This window comes from Gavialis gangeticus, unplaced genomic scaffold (assembly GCF_001723915.1).
Source record: "Gavialis gangeticus isolate Ggan-Ray unplaced genomic scaffold, GavGan_comp1, whole genome shotgun sequence".
Classification (NCBI taxonomy): domain Eukaryota; kingdom Metazoa; phylum Chordata; order Crocodylia; family Gavialidae; genus Gavialis; species Gavialis gangeticus.
In genome coordinates, this window is record NW_017728995.1 from 24,804,326 (window position 1) to 24,816,971 (window position 12,646).

Below are 12,646 nucleotides of genomic sequence, written 5' to 3' on the forward strand. Positions count from 1 at the left end.
ACGCTTATGCCAACTTTTCTGTCTCTGTCAGGATGGACTTCCTAAGAGATTGTTGTCAGCAGTGTGATTGTTGGACCTAATAGAAACATTTGGTATAAGGGAAGTAGCAGAGATTTTTAAGGGTAGAAGATGGATCAGGATGAATGGACATATGCTCTCAATTGTACCCTCATGGTTCATACCAAATAAAGTAATACTCTGATGGAGATTGTGGCTGGCTGAGGCAGCACTGAATGGTCTAACAGTGGTGCCTTACCTTTTGGTCCTGCATGGGGCTAATCCATAGACTGGGTTGGGTCCCTGGTGCCAGAATTAGGCCCAGCACATCTAGACTGGGCCCCATATGCCCTGATGGGTCCCACACTGCTTCTGCCCATCCCTGCACACCAGAGTCAAGCACTAGCTCTGCTGGGTCCTGCACATCGATATAGTATGCAAGCCCATGTTATCTGGCCCATGGAGCTCCCCATGAATGCAGAAATTTGGCAGCAGGGGAATGGCAACATGACCCAGCTCTGCAGGCCAAATCTGGTCTTTGGGCCAGGGTTTGAGTATCCCTGCTCTAAGGTATTCCTTAGAGCTTATTGACAATAGGTGGGTGAATCTGTCTTGCTCTTCTGAAACTGGGACCCAGTAACCTGTCAATCATTAGGACAGTTTTTCTCACACCAGCCCTGTGAGGTTGGGAGTCACAATTGTGCCCCTTTTACAGATGAGGAGCCAAGACACGGATTAAATGATTTTCCCCAAGCTCACATGCAAGGTTTGTGTCGGAGACAAGACTAGGACCCCAAATTCAAGACTAGTACCTGGGGTGGGACTTTAAGGTTTGTTTGGAAGCTCCTGGCACCCTTTTCCTCTCTAGGTAGGAAAGCAAAACTTTACAATTTCATCCTGACAGAAACACCCCTGCCGTGGGGGACTTATAAACTTTGTCACTATTGAGCTCTCCCAAGAGAGAAAGGTGTCACTGAAGTATCCCTGCAGTACAGCCAGTTAGGTAACCAGATATCTTAGCGGAGGACGCTCCAGGAAAGCCAGCTATAACCTTTGTGTGCTTCTCTTTGTCCTCACCGCCCAGGTATGTGGGAAACCTTCCTAGAATATTCGACTTCTCGCCTCTCGATCCAACGCAAGATTTCAACACGCAGATGTAAGTGGCCATGTTGCTATTATTAACCATTTCTAGCCAGAATAATCTTAATAATGCAGCCATGAAGCTACCAGAGCAAAATGGCTATAAATAGAGGGGAGAGCTAGCATCTTGGTAGGGGTTGGGGAGTGAGATCACGGGTCGAGGCATGCTTAGCTATATATTCCAGCCTCGCTAATTGTAGGCGTCAACATTTTCTCAAGCGCTTAAAGTTGCAGTCGCTCTTTCTTCTCCAAGCCTGGAGGAAAATCTCTTTTGTCTTTTCTGTTTGTTTGTTTTTCCCCTTTCCCTACAGGGTTAAATTAGGACACGGCCTCCTTTCAGGCCAGTACTCTAAGCCACCAATGAAATCTGAGCTTATTGAACAGGTGATGAAAGAAGAACACAAGGTATTTGACTGAGCATGTGCAGCCCGATAACTAGGTAAAAGTGAAGCCCTGAGAAGAGGGAACAGGTGATGGGCACTGGAGAGCGTGGGGGTTCAGCTGGATCCAGCGCGGGATGTTTAGCAAGGTGTCATGCATAAGCTTCTGGGCAGGAATCTATTAGTCAGGACCTATTTGTGCAAGTTTTAAAGGGCCCCACGGTTCTGCCTGGAAGGGATTCTGCTGCTCCTGCTGTGCACACAAACCAGAGGTAGAGATGCACCAAGGGCCAAAAAGTGGTTATTTAGGCTAGAGAGCCCTAAATGTTGGGGAGTGAACTTCTCAAGCTGGCTGTAGTCCAAAATGAAAGCTTAAAGATGCAAAGGAGCTGTCTCCAAAGTGATCGATGGCAAAAACTCCCACTGATTTTTGTGGAGCCAGGAGGAATTCCAGTATGGTGAACACAAGAAGATGGAGTTGTGCAGGAGACTTCTGTCTCTGTACAGCTGCCTCCTTTCACTTGCAGGATTGTAGTAAGCTGATCGGCAGTCACAAGAACATAAATGGGTTTGACTAGCCCTCTCTCTTGGTTCTCTTGACATTTCAAGGGATTCTTATCAATATTTAGACTGTGAATCATTTTTAATACGAAAGAGACCTAGTATCAGCTTTGTGTGGGGTGGAGGTGTAAATAGATACCAGGGTGCCTCCCTGGTCCTCGTGCTACAGTCTGCCCAGGCGCCTGCACTGACCTGGGAATCCACAAGGCTTACTCCTCAGAGGATGTCTGACCAGGAGCCAGGCTCAGTCAGCACTGAGAGTCCTCCCCTCTCTGAGTCTGCCTCCCCCTTTTTTTGATACCACTCCTTCTGACTTGGCATTGGTAGCAAGAATACTGGAGGGGTAGGGCCAACCCAGCCCAACAACTCCTTCCTCTTGAGGGGCTAGCCAGTCCATGCCATCACAGGGGGACAGTTTTTCTCTAAAACAAAAGCAGTCACGTAGGGCTGTGGATGAGAACAAATCCGTAATATATGAAGAACAGAAGAGTGGTGGGAAGAGGCGTCTCTCCCTAGCTGTGTGATGTAGCTTCCATCTGTCTCTATTAACGAGAGCTTCTAGGGAGGAAGTGGCCTTTTTTGGTTTTGCAAACAGCAGGGCTGTACATTGCAACAGTTCTGCAGCAACAGAGAAATTTTGTCTGAAGTCCTATGTTGTCCTCCTTAGCTCCCTAATTTCTGTTCCTGCATCCTCCTGTTGTGGCACAGATGTTGGGCCACTTTCTAATGCTGCATTAACTACTGCTGCTTTTGCCATTCGCTTGCCATTGGCCTCAGCCACCTGTCATCGGTATTGCTGCTCTGCTGACCTGCGCTCTCATTTATCTGTACGTTTGTCTCCTTAAACAATGAATGACTCTGCTCTCATTCACGCAGCCATCAGAAAGCCCATCTAACTTCTGGCATATCCTCTGAGCCCCTGATAGCAATATAAAGGATCAGTTTTGACCAAGAGATGGAAGGCCTAGTTCTTGTGCGAGTAAGCTTCACAGGTGTGGTCTGGTGCCTAGCAATTAAGGGGTTAATTCTGTTAATGGAGCTTCCTCCTCCACAAGTGCATAGTGACAACTGCTACTCTGGAGTGCGCTTTCGAGATGAAAAGTGAGAATGAGTTTGGGGAGGTCAGAATTCCTTGCCTGAAGTTACAGCGCCAGGTTGGACCTGTGGGAATTGCTGTTTGCTGTTTGAGTGCTATATTGTTTTACTTTCTGCAAATGCTAATTCTTGAGGATTCATAGTGGGACAGATTTTAAGGCCATAAGAGATTACAAAGCCACCTCCTGTATATCGCGGGCCATAGGATCTTAGCAGAATTAGACATTTTGGGCTGCACTGGTCATTCTTTTGAAGGTTTTTCTATCATTCAGTTAGTTTTATACTGCATTAACAGCTAAGAAGTAATTCAAGCTGGGCTGCCATCAGCAATTGTCTCCCTAATATTTTAGACTGTCTATCTAATTAAATAGGCAGTCTATAACCAAGCGGGTTATAACATCCATCCCAAGTGGGTTATACTGCATTAACAGCTAAGGAGTAATTCAAGCTGGGCTGCCATCAGCAATCGTCTCCCAGGCAGTCTCTGAAGCCCTTCTGCCCTGAATGGTGTTGCTTTGTGAGCACTGGGGTCTTGCACAACATGCTATAGTTGCCCTTTGTTCTAAAAAGGGACCCTGGATGATAACATTCGGGTTTAAAGCTCTGTGTTCAATTTGTGGGGGAAGAACGTGGGGGCTTTTTGACTCTTGTTAGTGACTTTAGGGTTGTTGGCTGTAGCCATGTTGGTTTAAGGACATAGGCAGACAAGGTTGTTTGGGTAGATGTAATATCTTTTATTAGACCAACTAAATACTTGGAAAAATGTGTTCTTTGCAAGCTTTTGGGCGCAAACACCCTTCTTCAGGCATAGGGAGAGTTTGTTGGTGCTTTGTGTGCTGTCCTGGGTAGAACAGAAGCCAATATGAAAAATGCAGGTCTGCGGTTATCAGATGGCAGGCAGGTTATAATGTGCCATAAATCCAATGCCTGTATTTAGTCCATGATTTTTTGTATCCAGTAGGATGAAGAAGTGAAGTTCATAGGTTAGTCTAAGAAAGGTGTTTTGTAAATTCCCTTTGAGGATTAGAACTGAGAGATTGGAGAGAGAGTAGTTGTCTTGTGAGAGGTGTGCCCCCACAGGTAATTGGGTATTTTTGCCTTTGATAGATTTCCAATGCGTGTTCATTCTGGTACGCAGTTGTTTGCTTTCTTGTACATATTTTCCATCAGGGCATTTAGTGCAATGGATGAGATGTCTTACACTGGAGGTTGCTGGTGTAAGATCCAGGAGCAGTGATGGTTCTGTTGTGGGGTGTAGTTATTGTGGGAGTGGTGGAGATGCATTTCCAGGTTTAACACTTTTTGTCCCGGCATGATCTGGATCCATTTGGTGTGCTTTGGGCCATAGGTCTAGTCTTTGAAATTTAGCTCCAAATCTGGTGCTGAACTCAGATTTGGGGGATCAGGCTTGGGGGCATGTTAACTACCCCATTCTCTTAGGGTCTGAACAAGCAGAGAAATCACAGGGACCTAAAAAAGAGGTGGCAGACTTAGCACAGAGCAGCTGACCTGCAGTAGCTTTCTACGTGCCCATTCTTATCCTATGGTAAGTAAAAGCTAAGTCATGGTAATTTAGCCCTGTTTCATCGAAGACTGCTCTGGCTTAGCTTTCACTTATTGTGGGTTGAGAATGGACTCACGGACAATTACTGCATGTCAGCTGCTCCATGGCAAACTTGTGCCCCCTTTCAGCTCGCTGTGCTCTGGACTTTACTGGCTGCTACTTCTGGAGCCCTGACTATAGGCAATGCAGTCTCCTGTCGTCCCCGGGCTGCTCTTTTGCAGCTCATCTTTCCTCTGCCTTAAGAGAGCAAGAGTATCATTGACTGGGGTTCCTCACCTTTCAGTTCAGTGCTACTGGGAATCCTTGGGAGAGTCTTTTGTGTCCTGAAAGCAATCTGTTAGTTGTCATGGCAATGCAGCTGCTGTCTGGCCATGCACACATGACGGCTTTGTATTTGTGCTCCTGTATACGCAGTTTACTTTGGCATAATGGTTGCCTTTGGATCTGGCTTGTCTGTGTCTGTGCTGACCTTTGTTACCCCCAGCCCAGCCCAGCACAGGGACCCAAACCCGACGCCCTGGAGGTCGGGATGTTTAGAAACGAAAGGTCAACTTGCAATGAGCGTTGCGGATACTGTATCCGGAGAGGAACTTGCCTTCTTGGAAGAGGCACGTCTGATGAATTCCCAGATGTATTTTTAGGAACAACAGAAGCTGGACATGCTTGTGTCACAGGAGCCGAGTGACAGTTGCCATGGAAACCTGCATTTCCTCTGCCCCCGTGCGCCCTACGTTCTTGATGCAAAGATTTCTCCCTCCTGAAATGAGACTGTCAGGGAGGGACTTTTGCAGTGAACCGATTTTTAGACAAAGATGGAGTCTCGGGGACGTGGGAGCCGCCTGCGTGTTCTGTAACCCTGCTTCCGCGGATGCTTCCTCTGAACGAGCAGCTTTGCGCCGTGGTTGACTCGGGTTATAGAAATTCTGCCGAATCTTGCTCGTGTTTCCTGCAAAGTTAAGAGCTAAGATGAATACGTCACAAAGGCTGAGAAATGAAGGGAAGGGCTTTTAGGAGACTCTCTTCAGATTCGTGTTGATAGTGATTAGCAGTGTCTACCCCGTGGCAGATGTGGCCCAGCTGTGACAGCCAGGAACACCCCCGCTCCTATTCAGATGCTCCAATTCTGAGCAAGTACATTGATGAACTGCTTTGCAGCAGCTGCGGTGTCCTGCTCCTTCCTCCAGCTTCTGCTTGATGTCTTCATCACAGGGGGCAGGGTAGGACAGTACAGTATGACCAGCAGCACCAGAGGAGCTGGCCATCTGGAGTGCCCATGCAGCGCAGGGACCTGCAGCTGGGCAGCCAAAGCGAGGCAGGGCATTGTGCACACCGCAGGGTGAAGGTGAGCTTGCCCATACGCATGATGCCGGGGGGGGGGGGGTCCTGTGCGCACGTGGTATACAGCCCCGTGGCCTCTCCAACATGTTGCCCCCAGCCACTTAAAATTTGGACAGCCCTGCTCTAAGGGAAAGGGCTCCATCTACTGTCACCACAAGAATACGTAGCATTAAGTACAATGTTACTTAAGTTAGCTTAAGTAACGTTGTAGTTTTTTGCACACTGCACTTGTCTTCTTGCTACAGCAACTCGAAACATGGTGTCAGGGGCGGAATGTTTTTCACCTGCTCAAATCTTTCGTGCTTTTATGAAAATGCCAGGGTGGACATTTTCCACTGTCCCTCCGTCTGGTGGAGCTGTCTGGATAACAATGCAGTGGTGGGAGATTTTCGGAAAAATGCAAGTATAGCACAGTGCACATTGTACTCTCCAGAGTTTTCTGTAGCACGTGTCTGGATTTTCAGCTGCACCTTTTAAGTGTTGTGTTGCTTGGGGCGGGCGGGGGGTGACATGAAGCTTGCTTTGTGTTCACTTCACACTTTTTGCCAAGTGCAAATGATTCTTTAACATCCCAGGACTTTGGGAATCCATCCCTTATTGATGTCAGTGGGTGCCGCCTGTCAAGGCACTTATGTGAGACCTTCAGTGGTCCAGTTTAGTCTATATTTAGCTAAACTGTCTTGCAACTGCTGATAAGGAAAGTATGCTCAGGCTTCTATATATATGCCCAGTTCTGTGGTGCTAAAATCTTCTTTCCACCACAATAAAACAGTATAGGAAGAGCGGCGCTTGATTGTAAAAATGAAGTGAGGCTCCAAGTCCCCATGGGTCACCAGCTAGGAGCTGATTGGGGTTTTTTTTAATTCAGGACATTGCTACTATTCTTGTTTTTTGGATCACATTGATCAAGCTGCCCTCACGGAGGAAAGGACTTTCTGTATGTGTGAGATCCTCATTTGGAGAGTGCTGTGCATTGCACATTGCTGTTGTTCCTGCTCAGATAGTTGAATCAAAGGTGCATTTAAATGGAAACAAAGCTCAGTTCCAAATCCAGTGCCTTAATGATCTGGGTGAGCCTGGCGGCTGCCAGGCAGGGTGCTTGCTTCTGGCTGAGAAGAGTGCCGGGTGTACAGTAGCCCAAGTTCCAGTTTTGAATCTCCCTTCCCCCTTTGATGTGGAGCAGTTAAGGTCACTGATATGCTATAACTCAGAATTCAGAAAGCCCCAGCACATCTACTCATCCCATCACTATCAAGTCTCTGGATGTTTACAGAAGTTCTTAAAGAGCAGCTCAGCATGACAGTCTCCCAGCCATCCTGCCAGCAGCTGAACAAGCATTAACAACTGAGAGCCTGCTGTTGATTTCCATGGATCTAAGTGGAGATTAGTTCTGGCTTACGTTAATGAAACAGAGATCAGAATTAGGCCTCCTGAGTGAAAGCTTCCTTTATTAAAAATGTGGTTTATGTGCATTGTATTTCATGCCACTTCTGTTTTCATACTTAGGGGCTAACACCACTATAGAGATGATGGGAATGGGTTTGCCGCAGTGCAGTGAAGTTTTCTAAGTGCTCTAAAATACCCATCCTGGCTTGGATGGCCTTGAAAATTGCTGTACAGTATGGAGTCCCATGGTTGGGTTTGTGGGGCAAATTTGAAATCACTTGAGCAAGGAGTTCCTGAGATTCTGGCAAAATGTTGCATCGTGTCAACACGATAAAGTTCTTGATGTTGTTGTTGCTGCTGCAGCTGTTGTGCATGCCCATCATTTAAAGCAGTGGGGGCCAACCTTTTTGGCAGGGTTGCCACAAATTAGTCCCACACCCTCCCTGAGTGCCACCCTGATCCCCTTCCTCTGCCCAATCTGCAGCTTTGCTCTCTGCTAACTACTTTGCTCTCTGCTCGCTGCCTGACCTCTTGCTCTGCCTTCTGCTTCCTGCCCTGTCTGCTGCTCTTCTGCCTCTCCCCTCTCTGATCAGCCATGTGCCACATGTGGCACGGGCAGCCTCTGCGCGTGGCACTTGTCACACTTTGGCCACCCCTAGCTTCTGACTCTTCCAAAACTGTTATAACCCACTTGGGATGGATGCAAGCTAGTGTCTAGAGCCCACTGTCCCATTGGTGAAACAATATTTAAAAAGTTAGATCCATCTTTTATCATGACAACAATGTGGTTCAGGCCAGGGTGGCAGGCCAGGGGACATAATGTGTACGTCAGGGCTGGGGGGGTCTGTTGCAAGCCATAGTATTTGCAGGCTGGCTGGTGTCAGAGTAACTGGCTCAGGGTTGAATGCTGCGGTCACAGATTTGAGCAGCACTTGTATACAGCGAGTTAAAGTCCTTCCTTGACAGACTCCTGAGGATTTGTGCTGGGCTTCTAGTTGTTCTTTTCTTGCATTTGACAAGGGCTGCCTTCGGGAAATTTTGCCCAAAAAACAGTTCTTGGTTGAAGATCTGATTTTCAAAGTGATGTAAAAGCTAAGTATTTTAAAGTACTTTAGTTATTGGAGGAAGAAGGAAATGACAGGTGGTAGACAAAATGTAGTGATATGCCTCTGCTAAAACCAGTCATTGTACATCTCCAACTATGTTTTTCTCTGCAACATGCTGTAAAAAACCAGTCATTTACGAATGATGTGAATCGTTTTTAAAATATTGCTGTAAACCCAAGAAGCTGTGTTTATAGTCTTTGTCACCAGTTTTAAGAGAAATCCAGGTACAGCCTTAACTTACCTGGTGCTACTGCCTGTCTAATATTGCTGACACAGCAAAGCTGAGACCTGAATTAGAAGTGTAAGTTGGACTATTTTGGTATCCAAAGACAACCCCCAGTCGATCAAAGAAGTAATTTGATAATCAGCCTTATCAAATATCTATATCCATTGGGAAAATGGAGAGCTGGTGGGTTGCAGCCATGTCCTCTTCCAGACAATCCTTTACTGAAACATTAGAAAATCAGGGAATAGAGGATTAAGGTACACAGCAGCCCCTTTGTGTCCCCACAGTGCATCTTCTTTGAGTGATGCCCTTGAGGGAGTTCATAGCACCCAGTCCTTCAAAAGGATGTGGGCAGTGCAAGGCACAGCAGGAGCAACTGCCAGACAGGGACTTTGCTAAGATAAAATCATAGTTCTGGCTGGCTTAGTAAGTCCCGGCTGGTCGTGTGGCTCTTAACCACTTCACACACCTTGCGCAGACCACCTGTCATGGCCCCCTTGTCCTCAGGACGCCCTCTGGGAATGTACTTATTTTTGTACTCTTATGTACTTATTTTTGCTCTCTTGTGCCCCGTCACGACTGCTACAGATTCTCAAAGCCAGAAAAAGGGAGTTGTTGTGCTCCTCTCCCCATGCACCCCACATAACTCAGCACAAAAATGCAGGGTACACAATCCCTTTGGGTGCCGATGCACTTTTCATATCACACAGTGTGAACTGTGACAACTTGCTACAAATAGTCCTTGCTGCAGCCAGTCTGTTGTCCACCATGCAGGGAAGGGCCGCTGGCGTGTATGCAGGTGACCGAGCATGCAATTCAGCGGGGCACAAGGTGCATTTATTCCTTCCACGTGTTGCTTCTTGTAGCACGGCTACAAGACAACTTAGAGCAGCTCTCCAGGGGCTCAGCCCGGCAGAGCAAAGGTTGTAAGGTAGGGCTGGTGTCTACTGCTTATTTCTGGATCTTTTTCAGTGGTTTAAATTCAAGTGCTTTGATGTCCTGAAAAGATACAGAGCGCTCTTAGTCAGCTTATGTTCTGTGTCAGTCAAGTTTCTGGATAGTGAATTATGAATTGCTTGCTGTGACGGCTTATTTCCCGTGGCTCTTTGCAACTTAACTTGACCCGTCGCAAGCCAGTGTGTAATTCTGAGCAATGTGAAGCAAGGCTTCTGAAAAACATTTCTTTCACTTGTTTTTAGCCTCAGCACAATGGGATTTCTCCTCGAATGTTTAAGGCTTTGATAAGTAAGGGGCACCCTGAATTTTCTTCCAATAGACAGCAAGACGCACAGGAGTTTTTCCTGCACCTTATAAATCTTGTAGAGGTGAGAGTGTGCTTACTATTTCTTTGGTTGATCTCTTCTTCTGTTAGGGGATGAGAATTGGGTCATGATGTGGTCTGAGTGTATCTTAACATACTATTCAAGGCCTTGGCTACTTGAGCGAACTGTACCAATTTTAACTGCATTGGTTTCTAAACCAAGACATTTTCCCCCATCTTTACTGTCTCATGCAGTCACCCAGCCAAAAATGTCAGTACAACCTCATTAGCTATAAGCAGGTTAAGCATCAACAAGCTGTAAGTGTTATAAGCAAATGTGATTCTCTCTTTCAGCTGTTACTCAGTGTAGAATTACATGTCCATATATTTACAACGGCCAAGTCTGCCTGTGAATATTAAATGGACCAGATGTTGTTGTTGTTCCACCTTTGCATCCTCTTCTGAAGCAAGTAAATCACCATGCCCAGCTCCCTTCCATATCCCTGGTGCATGCTATCGAATCATTACAGCAGGAAGAACTGCTGGGCTGAAAGCACTATGTCAGTTTAGGAGCAGATTATTTGTACATAAAATGTCACTGCCATTGAGCTACAATCTAGTGTACTGCAAAAGAGTCAATATTGTGAATGCTAATTCTGTCCGGGAGGCAGTGAAGTGGGAGATTTACAGAGAAGACAACCAATTCTCCGCCTTCCCTCATGTGCATTAAGGGTGCTCATTCATGTGCTGCACTCCGGGTGAAGTTATTCTGATCCGAATCCCATGCACTGATTACAGGCCTCATTTATAGATATCTTTCTGTGCAAGCCTGATAACAGACAATTAACACGAGCGGAGAGGAGGTGTAGTATTTCTATGGCATTCTCGGCTGGATAATTGACAAGAAATTGCTACTGTTTTGACACTGGTGCAAAGGATTTTCCATAGCCCATAATAGAGCCCTCGCTTTGATAAGCTGCCTCCTTCCTGGCCCTGGTTCATTCAGTAAATCCTGTCTAGAGGTGGGTTCCCATCCTGTAAATTGCTCTGAGTGGGCAGGCACTTTTGTCCATGGGACGCCTCCCAGACTGCAGCATTTTGGTGGGTTCCATGCAAGTGGGGGGTGTCTTCAGATGCGAGGTCATGGGACAGGGATGACGACCCTTAAACAGCCAGCTCCCCTGGACTCTAAAAATGTGGATTTCCTGTCACTGTGCTCAAGTGATTGGATTAACTCTTCCCTTCAGAGAAACCCTGTTGGTTCGGAAAACCCCAGCGATGTTTTTCGGTTCCTGGTGGAAGAACGTACGCAGTGCTGCCAGTCCCGGAAAGTCCGGTACACAGAGAGGGTCGACTATATCATGCAACTGCCCGTGGCTATGGAGGCAGCAACAAACAAAGGTAAGGACTGAAACGTGCCGGGGGCAGCTGGTGGCTGCCGCCTTTCGAAAACCAGCAATCGGGAACAGATGAAGGTGGATGTAACATCATGCCCCTGGGTGTGTTGGAAGCAACAGAGGTAAAACCAGGAGTCAAATCTGGTTGAGTATTTCCAGAGCCTGGGGGGAGTGCCCCAATAGGAAGAGGCATCCAGAGCTCAGGTTGGCTGATCTGTTGAAACCTGTTTTAATTTGCCTTCTAGGTGAATAAAACAAATGTGTTTTATCGTTGAGAGATGCCAGATTTACTCTGATTCCAAGATGAGGTTGTCATCCCCCTCAATTTTAACATGGAGACGAGAGAAGCCCCTTGTCTTGGAATTGAGTATGAGGCTGGGGCAAGGGGCGGGGAGGCAGCTGCTGTGGCTCCAACCCTGACCCCAACCCTAGGTTGGGGTCAGAGCTGCTGCCTGCACCCCCGCCACCTCTGCACCCCCTGCTTCTTCCCATCCCTGACCCCTTTCCCCCATCTCCCCCCACATCACTTCTTCACCTCCACAGCCTCCATCCCCCTTCCCCAGCCACCCCTCCCTGTATCACTTACTCTTGCTCCACACCTGCAGGTTTGATCCAGGCTGCAGCATGGCCAGGCTGGGATATGGAGCATGGCCTCAGCCTGGCTCTGTAGCAGTGGTGCTGGCTCCACACTGCTGCTTTGGTGTGCATGTTCTTTGCACACTTGCATCTACTTGGAGTAGTATGCTTTCACATTAAAATGTCCCAGTTGGGATCGGGGCCCCTGCTGGACTGGGCAGCCTGCAAGTACAGGAAAGCGCTTGCGGTTTTAAGGTACAAACTGAGAGTCTGGAAGGTGGGACACAGCATACGTACAAATGCACTGGTGCTACATTGTTAGTGACAGGTCTCACAGAGAGTGAAAGGAAGGACAATGAATGGTTTCAGTGTCATCTGTTGAACCAAGCGCAGTGGCTGTGTTTCATGGATAACATGGCAGAGGCAAATCTTAAAAGGAATAAAGGTATGAGACAATTGTGTCCATTATATCAGGGGTTGTCCTGCGGGAGCAAGCCTGCGGGTATGTACGGAGGCGCAGGGCTAGGATCACTGGTAGAGCCAAAGGTGGGAATTGGACTAGTCATGGGCAGGGATTCTGGTTTTCTCCAATTTCAAAGAAATCCCTAATTTTCAGATA

The 12,646-nt window shown here is 47.2% G+C and overlaps 1 protein-coding gene across 1 annotated transcript in view; it reads left to right on the forward strand.

Moving 5' to 3' along the window:
• Nucleotides 1–12,646, forward strand: part of USP13 (ubiquitin specific peptidase 13 (isopeptidase T-3)) — an 87,259-nt gene that overhangs the window by 53,151 nt on the left and 21,462 nt on the right. Inside the window, exons 9-12 of the mRNA XM_019503343.1 lie at nt 1,082–1,153; nt 1,449–1,542; nt 9,993–10,118; nt 11,302–11,455. Of these exons, the coding sequence (XP_019358888.1) occupies nt 1,082–1,153; nt 1,449–1,542; nt 9,993–10,118; nt 11,302–11,455 (446 nt within the window). The remainder of the gene's footprint in view (nt 1–1,081; nt 1,154–1,448; nt 1,543–9,992; nt 10,119–11,301; nt 11,456–12,646) is intronic.